The sequence below is a fragment of the Aphis gossypii genome, chromosome 2 (genome assembly GCF_020184175.1).
Source record: "Aphis gossypii isolate Hap1 chromosome 2, ASM2018417v2, whole genome shotgun sequence".
Taxonomy (NCBI): Eukaryota; Metazoa; Arthropoda; class Insecta; order Hemiptera; family Aphididae; genus Aphis; species Aphis gossypii.
Window position 1 is genome coordinate 15913224 of NC_065531.1, and position 11233 is coordinate 15924456.

General features: G+C 29.0%; 1 protein-coding gene across 1 annotated transcript; it reads left to right on the forward strand.

The window, feature by feature from the left end:
* Positions 1 to 702: 702 nt before the first annotated feature.
* LOC114125450 (esterase E4-like) lies at positions 703 to 8706 on the forward strand. Its single transcript, XM_027989106.2, has 8 exons — positions 703 to 1613; positions 2588 to 2725; positions 4167 to 4515; positions 6070 to 6260; positions 6357 to 6698; positions 7246 to 7402; positions 7477 to 7603; positions 8271 to 8706. The coding sequence occupies exons 1-8, from the start codon at positions 1395 to 1397 to the stop codon at positions 8476 to 8478; spliced, it is 1731 nt and encodes a 576-aa protein (XP_027844907.2). The 5' UTR covers positions 703 to 1394; the 3' UTR covers positions 8479 to 8706.
* The last annotated feature ends 2527 nt before the right edge of the window (positions 8707 to 11233 follow it).

Consider the following 11233-nt stretch of genomic DNA (forward strand, 5'->3'; position numbering starts at 1 on the left):
TGCCATTTCCATAACAAAGTGTTAAGAACAAGTGTTAAGAAACAAATTATTGAAATCGACTTATAGTTATTTTAAGTTGGCAACGATTTAACAAGTGGTTTGATTAGAAAAAACGTCACTTGCTCGTTTGTTACATCTTGACAATAAACGATCAATGAGTATACCTTATACGAATATACGACATACCTACCTACTATAGTCTATACTCTATAGCACGTGGTCTTTAGTACCAAGACTATACAAGTCTATACTACACTATTCTCGTATTATTATGTATCACAACAAAATCCCCTCTTTACTCTGTATAAAAAAAATGGTTGAGTAAAACAAAAATACGCGTTATGATAAATTGATAATATTAACATAAATAAATAACATGATAATTTGAGCATGGAAAACAACGAAGTTTACACGGTTTAAATGATTGAACTCTGATTCAATATAATATAATTATTACATATTATAGATACCTAATTGCACTGTCGTAGCGTCTTTTATTTAATTCACACCACGGAATCGTCACTGGATATACCGTACCTACAACTCAATTCACGTATTACCATTGATAAAAATATTATATATTTATCAGTATTTATAATCAATGGGACCACGGAGTACAGCGGTTACAATCGGTATGTACTCGGAGTAATAATCTACGATTTTTTTTTTTTTTTTGATCTTAGTTTGTAAACCTATTTGAATCGTGTACGACTTTAACCAAGCAAAGTTATTTTTTTAATCATATTATACGGGTTTTTCGATGGTACTCACTAGGAAAATATCGATGCTGTGACACGTATTTTATTAAGTTAATCAAACACACATCACAACAACATAATATTATCACGGATTCAACCAACTACGCCGGGCAAATGATTTACGATGGTCGAAGCGTAGGCGGTGTCACCGAGTAACCGAGTGACGACGACCGCGGGTTGTATACGTGACGCAGTTGTTGTTATGAAACAGTTTCCTCGTTGATAAGCGATAAACCTCGACCTGACGTCGTCTAAGTACAGTAACCATCGTAAACAACATTAGATAGGTATATTGTATGCGAGTAGAAAGAGTACAAGCACACATTAGACGGTATTTATTTTTATTATACACGGCACCGAGCAAACATTGGAATCATCGTGCGATAAGATGACGGCCTAACTCACGCCCTGTATAAAAGCATCTGATGATGTCGATGAGGTCTCGTTATAAAGCCCACAGTGTGTGATCCACCGGTAAAGAGTGTCGCTGTCGCCCGTCTGTTCAACCGAAAAATCGTGAAATCGACTAGCAAGTAACGTTATCACGTACATAAGTCACCGCATTTTTTCGTACAGAAACATTGACCAACGCCTAAATCGTATATCAATATTATTACTTCCTGAGAGCGCTTAGCAATGACCAGACAGACGTGGTTTATCGTCGCGTACGTTTGTCTAACGTCCGCGGCGATCTGCTGCGCGTTGACGTCGTCGTCAGCGCCACTGCCCAGAGTAAGGGTCGAATCCGGTGAACTTTCCGGCAGCATAGACCACACGGCCGTCACCGGCCGACCGCTGTACGCTTTCCTGGGCATACCGTACGCCAGTCCACCGGTCTACAAAAACCGTTTCAAGGTGGGTGTGTATTGTGTAACGACCTCCGGTGATTTTGTTATTATGATGATAATGTTAAATGATATTTTAAGCTTACAACAAATAACACTTAACATTAAAATAAAAACAAAATAGAAAAATTATGTTATATATAAATAGATTATAATATATCTCGATAATATTTCTATCATATCATTACCAGTTTTAATGGCTGGGTGATCGGGATCGATAAAAATACATTTTAATATTACAAATTTATTAGGACTCCATTCCTAAACGATCAACCTTATTCTTTGAGATAAATAAAAAATTATACATCTATAACTAAGTATAGTTTTAATAATCAAAATTTGGGTTTTGAAAAAATCTCAGGAGATGCGAACGCATATGATATCGATGGTATTCTTTATCGAGAAACACTGATAAAATAGTTCGTGTGAATACTTATATATTATTATATAATTCATAATAATTAATTCTTGTATTTATATTAATGACCAAGTTTCACATTATAGAAAACGATAGAGTTTAAACAATAATATTATTATACAGTAAACAAAATAATGTACATGTATAATTCCTAAGGTAATACGAATACCTATCATTAATTATTTTACATTACACTATATTATGTCAAAACTTGTATTACATTTTCAATACATAACCATTAAAATTGAAAATTTTAGATATTTATACAAAATATTACGAAATAATACCCAAATGTTCGTGATTTTGTAAAAAATTTGATTTACATAACATTGATGACAATTATTTAATTTAACAGTATCATTGTCAAGACTGTCCTGCAGATAGTCCAATATAAGGGCTCGTTTATTTATTCCTACCACTCACTCCCATCTCACCGCTGAAACAACATTTCTTCTTTTTTATTATTCAAAATCGAAGTAATTTAGTAGAATTTTGTGAATTTAATATTATTAATAATATTGTGAAGTATATTAATAATTAATAATTAATATTATCTAATTTTATAGGAACCACAACCAGTAAAACCATGGGTGGGTGTGTGGAACGCCACAATACCCGGCAGTAATTGCATAGGACTAGACCATGCAAAATTCAAAGTAGTCGGAAGTGAAGATTGCCTGTATCTCAATGTTTATACTCCAAAAGTAAGTAAATAGTATAATATTTTAATAACAATTAGAACTATGAATTTTCTTGTTTCATACCAACGTCCAACGGTTACATCAAATAGTTTGAAATAAATAAGTTGTAGGATATATTTATATTGTTATTGTTATATCGTTATGCCTATATATATATTAAGTATATTAATAACGTAGATACGTAATAATTTGTATGATTCGGCATTATATGCCATGCTTAGACGCCTACTAGTCATTATTGAAAATGACTAAGTAATAATATACATAATTATAAAACTTTTACCTAGTCCATTACACGTAAATCTTAATATTATCTACAATATATATTATATTAAAGTATATAAATTATCAATATGATAAAAATAGTTCTAATAAACCAATTTACCAATTACCAATTTACCATTGATCTATGATATATAATCCATATAACTAATTGTTAGCACCAATTTACCACGTGACAAACATTCAAAACAATAGTGTACAACTCAATGGCCCATGATGTGCCATAAAAACAAAATTAATTAAGGACTTATACGAATAAATAATCGACAAAAATATTTAATTATGCGATTATGTGTATTTTATACAATAAACTTAGTGGTGATTCGTGAGTGAAGGATCTAATCATTTGGAAAGTGTTGAGTAAATTACTTTAAAAAAAATAATAAAACTATACGTTACTCGTTACAATAAATATTTTCATTTAAATTACATTTGCGTCAAGCAAAATTGTTTTTATCACGTTAATTTACTTATTTATTCAAAAAGTAAAATGTTACAATTATCGTTACTTTAAAAAAATATATAGATACATCAGTAATTGATGAAAAATAATAATATTTAATTGTTATTTAAGATTTTGGATTACTCACAAATCATAAATCATAATTAATTTTAATTCAAACTATTTTTTGAATCTGGACTCAAAAAAAATTACTTTTCACCATTAACATTAATTTCTGAGATCTTTAATATAATATTAATTATTATCTTAAAGTCTGAACTTTTCGAATTTTTAGAAATTTAATTGGTTTTTAGTTTTTCAAATATTTTGGCTCTAGGTTTTATTGACGTTTTGTCATTTTTAACTTATTTTAATAATGTCAAAAATAATACGTTACACCATATAAACTACGCTTAAAAAGTAATTTCGTTACAAAAATTTATTGTAATTTGCGTTAAACTATTCAACACTGCTAAAAATGTATCACGATACAAGATACAAAATACAATTTATATCTAAGATACTGCCTAACCCTGATAATACTATACCTTATAAACTTTCAATAGGTATATTATATAGAACTCAAATAATATAATCGATCTATTACGATATATTCGAATATATCGGTCGATATGGTCGATATTCAGTATAATGATATAATATAAATGTCGAAAAAAAATCACCTCGTGTATGTAATGTATGTTGATGTATCTTACGCAGTTACCTCAAGAAGGGCTTATACCCGGCGGTCTGATGAACGTGATCGTGTACATCCACGGCGGCGCGTTCCAGTTCGGCGCGGGCATCGGTTATGGTCCACACTATCTTTTGGACAGCGAAGATATCGTTTACGTATCGATCAACTACCGATTAGGACCTTTGGGATTCGCGAGCACCGGAGATGACGTATTGCCAGGAAACAACGGCCTCAAGGATCAGGTGGCAGCTCTTAAGTGGATCCAGCGCAACATCGCTGCGTTTGGTGGCAACCCCGGTTCAGTGACCATCGCCGGCATGTCGGCCGGCGGGGCTAGTGTACATTACCACGTTCTGTCACCCATGTCGCAGGGTAAGTCGTCTGAAATATATTGTATTAAGCTTCATTCATTTTCAGTCAATAAATTATTGTGGTTTTTGAAGGAGAAAAAGTTTTCCTATATTGTTTGAAGAACTTATTACTATATTTTCAAAGTATGCCCGAGTGCAAAGTGATTAAACTAGATAGTAATTACTCACACTTGATTTTTTTGTCTTGTATCATAATAGATTAATAGCTAACCATCTTTAGACACTTTTCACGTACCAATTAACAGTATTGATTTAATATTTTAATATTCCCAAATGACGATTTATTTAAATAGATATAAATTATTAACATTAGTTTCGTATATTATAATTATTGTTATTATTATTATAATTTATTATCTATTCAAGAGTAAGTATATTATAATTTGTTTCATAATTATACAGGTATTATACAATACGTAATATATTATTATTAAATTGGTGTTAAGTTCGTATTAGGGATCCTGAAGATTCCTGAATCTAAATTTAGCGAGGATTAATTTCATTTATTTTCACAGATATACTTTACTTATTTACTATTTGCTATAGTAAATAGCATAATATAATAATGTATCTAATCTATCTTAAAAATAAAAGTATATTATGTAGTATATAGTTATACACATTGTGTATATTTGTATATTTGTACACAAAGATTATCATTAAACATTAATCTAAAAATTTCATAAATAAACGTATATAAGTGATAAACATTAAGAACTCAAAACATACACATAATAAAAATATACCACGTCTGTTTAATCAAAAGGTATCTCGTTAGTCGTTACAATCCATTTTAATCGGATTATTAATTATAAAAAAATGTGTCAACGAGATTTATGATAACTCATGAAGTTGGTTTGAAGAAAACTAAGACAATAAATAAATAGAGATAATAAGATACGGATATTCAAATAATTATGTGAGTCATTTTTCTAATTAATTTTTATCTTAGAAAGTTTTATTATTATGTTTTTATTTTCCAACTTACCTACCAAGCATCAAATAATGACTAAGGAAAATAGACATCAGGCACCAAGTATTTTATAGTAACGGGCGAATTTCCAAATAGCTGAACTTCCATTGATTTTCTTAAATAGATGGTAAGGTAATGGGTATTACTTACAGTAATATCCATTAGTTTTCTAGATCAAATTCTGCTGTTTAACTCTCTGCTTCTTTATAGTCTTACTTCCATTTTTATTCTTTTCAATTGGACTGTACTGACTCAATCTAATACCTAAGTGGTAAAGTCATGTAAAATTTTTAGATTTCCGTATGTTTTAGACATTTAGTAATTATTCCACATGTTTCTGTTGTATATGTAATTACTATTTTTATATAATCTGAAAGAATTTTCCCAAGTAAAAATATATAAATTATTGTTTTTACGGCGTTTGATTCATTTAAAATATATTTATACAATACTTTTGTCTTGTGTCGGGACGAGCGAATAGCGAAAGAATTCAATCAGTATCTAAACTTTTCTATATAGCCTGTTCATATTTATATAGGTACTATTCAATTCGATCATTACAGTAATAATTCATACATACAGGTTTATTTAATCGAGGAATCGCTGAAAGTGGAAGTGCTTTTTGTAACTGGGCCATCACAGAAAACACTATTCAAAAGACCAAGGAATTAGCAGAGTCACTAGGATGTCCTACATACTACTCAAAGGACACAATTAAATGCCTTAGATCAAGACCAGCATTAGCCATTGCAAACTCCTTGAAAAATTTCTTAGTAAAAATATTTTTATTTAAAAATAATCGTGCAGTCTTGCAAATGGTATACTATAAATATTATTTATTATATCATTATGTATTTCATACTCATTAGCCGTGGAAGTACAATCCTTTTTCACCATTTGGACCAACTGTTGAAACAATCGGAACAGACCGATTTTTAACGGACTTACCAGAGAACTTACCAGCTCAAGATGTCCCGCTGTTGTTAAGCTTTACTCAAGAAGATGGCCTCTATCCAGCCGCTGAATTGGTATCACATGAAGAAACTCTGGTTGAAATGGAATCTAAATGGAACGAAATACTACCATTCGTATTGGACTACAATAACACAATTTCAGATGAATCTTTAAGACTAGAAATCGCACAAAAAATAAAAACATTTTATTTTGGAAACAATACAGTATCTACAAAAACTAAAAATGAAGTTGTCGAAGTAAGATAATATTAGTATTTTAAGCTCACATCATATACAAATATATAATATACTAATTTAAACATTTTAGAACAATTTATATTATTTTTAACTAGTATTAAACAAAATATAATATATTAAGTATACAGTTCATAGACATGAGTCATTAACTCAAAATAACTAAACTAAAAAATTAACTGTTAAAATTTAGATATGATTAAAAATTGTATCAAGGATTGTAAAATATTATTAATAAATAAATCGTAAGCGCGTATTAACTTTAGACTAAAGCTCCGTTACTATTATTAATTTTATCTATTTTATAATTATTACATAAATCCATTAAAATAATGTTGTATAAATAATAGTTTTATTTTATTTATATAAATAATAAAGCTTATAAAAAAAATAATATGATGATTTAGCCCCTCAAAATAAGTTTAGCAATCTAAACTTATAATAAAAACTAAGTTACCTACTTAAAATTAATATTAAAACATTAAAAACACAATTATTTTGTAAAAATTAAAAAAAATTAATAAATAACTCATGGCATTATCCATTTTAGATGCTTTCAGACAGATTGTTCAAAGAACCAGTAGCTAGAGCAGCCAAACATTTGGCTTCAATAAATACATCGCCAGTATACTTTTATGAATTTGGTTATAGGGGTAAATACTCACTTTCAGACAAATATTCCAAAACTGGACCCTCTCAAGAATTTGGTAAATAACATCTGGTTAAGATAATACCTGCAAGTGTTATCTAAGTATTATAATTTAATATTTATTCATTATAGGAGTATCACACGGTGACGATACAATGTACGTTATAAAAACCGAATACGGAGATCCACACGACAATGTTGAAGACGCCAAATTAATTCCAATTATGGTGAAAATATGGTCATCATTCGCTAAGACTGGGTATGTTTATTATTTGTATTAAGTACCTATCCTTAATTATTTTATTATCTTTATCATAATTCTTAATAAGCAGATTCCTTAACATATCCCACAATCGTTTAGTTAATTGTTAATAGGTTTTTCTTTTCTTTTTGACGAGACTTAATAAATCGCCATTAAACTGACAATTCAAAATATATTTCAAATATATTATATACTTAACCTTAGTGATTCCGAAACCTTGACGTAAAAGTATGCCTCCATGAATCAGCCACTGTAGGCATTTGGGTTGGGTTCAAAATAATTTTAGAAAATACCAGTGATTGACGCTGCAATAAAAAAACTGACTAAACGAACAAAATTAAAAAACCTAAATATCAAGTTTTACTAATTTTTTTTTTTACCTTAGTTTTATTACATACATATTACATTCTATAAATAATTTTGTAATAAGCATGTTTGAAGATTAACAATATGTATATGGCTCGATTGACATAATGAAGTAATCACTCAGTGGCAAAAATTATTAGGCCAAAATTTTAAATTTTAAACCTATAAGTAGACGATGACGATTACACTTCTGTCCTTTGTAGCATATTGATTATTAATATAATGAAAAAATACACATTTTTACATACATATGTACAAACTAAAGGTACTAAAACTACACGGCTACACATTGTTTCAGAGTTCCAGATGTAGGAAACTCAACAGTATGGTCACCAGTGTCAAAAAATCCTACAGATCCATTAAAATTAGTTAAGATCACACAGAACCAAACATTAGAACCTCAAGAGTACTTAAATCCCGGAAACCATATATTCTGGAGCACGTTGCCACTAACCGAGTTCCCAGGCGTTAATTTGCCGGAAAATATAAAGCACACCGAATTATAAGACAATCGTAACAAAATATTTTCTTAAAATATTAAATATAAAGTATTTTTACATATTTTATGTTTTATAATTGTGTCTACACTGTAAATTGTATAGGTACAATTATTATTATTATTATATACAATATTGTTATGTTTTTCAAATAGAAAAATAAGTTAAAATGAAAAAAAAAACTAGTTATATTTTTTGTTAAATTAAATGTATATTATATAGAAACTCAAAATATTTTTTTATACCTTCTTTATTTATTTTTTTGAACCGACAATGCCGCAAACACTGCTTTTGCTATACCTACTTTCACGAAGCTGTCGTTGTTTATTGTGCAATATTCATAGATATTATATAATATAATATAGGTATATTTATACATATTATATCTATGCAACAAATAACAATCAAAGTAATTTTTAATTAACTGGCATGCATGTTAAAAGGAAATTAGACAAGGATATTTATTATTTAGACCATCAATATTATCTTAGCCCTATAAATTTCGATGTACCTACAGTCAAATCGCTATATAACAAAGCTCAATATAACGAAAATCTCGATAAAACGAATGAAACTGTCGTTTCCTTGCAAATCTCTTTTGATACAGCGAAAAATTGAATGTAGTTTTGTTCCCTCAATATAACGAAGTTTTATTGGCCAAAACTCTCATGATGTAACGAATTTTTAATTTTTATTAAAACATTAGACGTCTACTAGTACTGATGTATAATGACTACAAAAAATATAAATTAAAAATTAATACCTAGCTTGCTATTACGGAGTGTTTAGGCGATTGTCATAGGATAAGATAAAAAGCAAAATCAGGTCTAAGCACCGCCATAAATCCGCCATCATTAATTACAGAGACTACAGGGAGTTTAGTACTTAATAGTTAATAGCATTTCGAATTTGGACAACGCTATTGACTGACTACGCACAAGCTGTAGGTATTTACACAAAAAAAAATCGATATTAAATAATAATGTTATAAAAAATAAATTCACTTACACAAATCTAAGGATGGATATAAGCATTGACTATAGAAAATTCTATAATCAATAGTATAAGACTATTAAAAAAGTAAAAATAAACACCTCGTGATGCGTCTTACAGGAAAACTAATATGATCTGGAACGCATTCAGCGTAGGTACGTCAAAAATATTTTTTTTTCTCGGAACACACTGAGGTCTAAGGTAATACCTAACTTATACCTACTCGTCTCTGCAAAATTAAATATTGACCACATTTCAACCAAAACTAATCAATTTTCCATAACTTTGAGGTAAACAATGTTTTTTATAATATTATTTATAGAATGTATGGATAAGTATACATTTTTAGGAGTATCTATCAACTTACCTATATGGTTTCAGCATTTAATCCACGAATCACCATCAGAAACTTTTTTCTGTTTTAAGTTGATGATATGAATTTGCTCTTCTTATAATATTTTCTCTTCTTTTTATAATTCATTGAAACTGTTGGTATTTTAATTTTACGAATAGCCAAAATGTTCATATTTTGTTGCTCATGTCCCTCAGCTTCTTCGTTTTAGATCAATTATTACACTTTAAAAATCATTCACTAATCACATACTGTTATTGGAGGTAGTTTGTAAATTATTTTTATTAAAGTTCTCGCGACTTCTTTCGTCACTATACAACTGTTTTTTTAAAATGACCTACTCGATATTTCTTTAGAGCTGTCGCCTGTCCGTGATAATAAATTTATATGAACTTGAAATTTCAAATTATAATTTCTCACTACTCAATTTCAATTCTACTACCTTTCGTTTTAATGTCACATTAAAACTTTGTATTTCTGTCCAAAGACTAGCATCAACTATTATATTTTTCAGCGAATTAACACCAACATCTATATTTTCATGCATTATACATTCAGTCATATTGAGTACGACCCATTTATAAAATTTTTGTTTATAAAAACTTACTATTCATCCAATAGGGTCGTGGTTTGAAATGTTTTCATTGTAAACATTAACAAGAGAAAATAACTGATTACTCGATTACTGAGTCGCTAACTGCGAGATCCAAACATACTATTAGCCAAACGTGTTTGTTCGGTGTGTAAAATTTAACAAAAGCTAGGTATAGACATTTAAGTTTAAATTTGGACGAAATTAGATAATACTTAAAATGTTAAACCAAGAATAACGATTTTAGTTATTTTTAGTAGTTAAAAAATATTATTCGCGAGTACTAGTTGCTAGATATGTATGTACCTACCTACATGCAATTACATTTTTAAATTCAGTGTACATGGCAAAAATTATTTTAATATACTGTAATATTCTATTAAGTATTAATTAAATAAATTACTATTAAAGCAATATAAATATAATATATCATAAAATATAATTACCTAGTTGTATAGATTCCTAGACTATCTTCGCTCAGAATCATTTTTCGTATGCAATGATTTATCATTGGATTCAAATTTAACACATCTAAGATCCACTACAGTAACTTACTCCTCAATGACGAGGTACACCCGACACCTACTGTAATGGCGGATCGCAGATGGTTACATATTTTCTCCCTTTCGGCCTTTCTTAATACCTATAAGATACAATGAATTGAACTACCTATTATCAAATTTTAAGGAAACATATTACCATAAGGTCCACTTAGACTTTTTTTAATACATTTATTTTTAAGTAAGCTAATAGCACTTCAAATGTATAAACAATTTACAAATTTCTAAAAATTTTCAAAATTAAATAGCTAAAATAACTTGAATTGA

What these genes read in the sequence shown, in the direction of transcription:
- LOC114125450 (XM_027989106.2), top strand. Translation starts at nt 1,395, where the DNA reads ATGACCAGACAGACGTGGTTTATCGTCGCGTACGTTTGTCTAACGTCC. An exon ending in TCAATGTTTATACTCCAAAA is followed by an intron (nt 2,726 to 4,166) that starts GTAAGTAAATAG and finishes TATCTTACGCAG; the next exon opens with TTACCTCAAGAAGGGCTTAT. An exon ending in TCATCATTCGCTAAGACTGG is followed by an intron (nt 7,604 to 8,270) that starts GTATGTTTATTA and finishes ACATTGTTTCAG; the next exon opens with AGTTCCAGATGTAGGAAACT.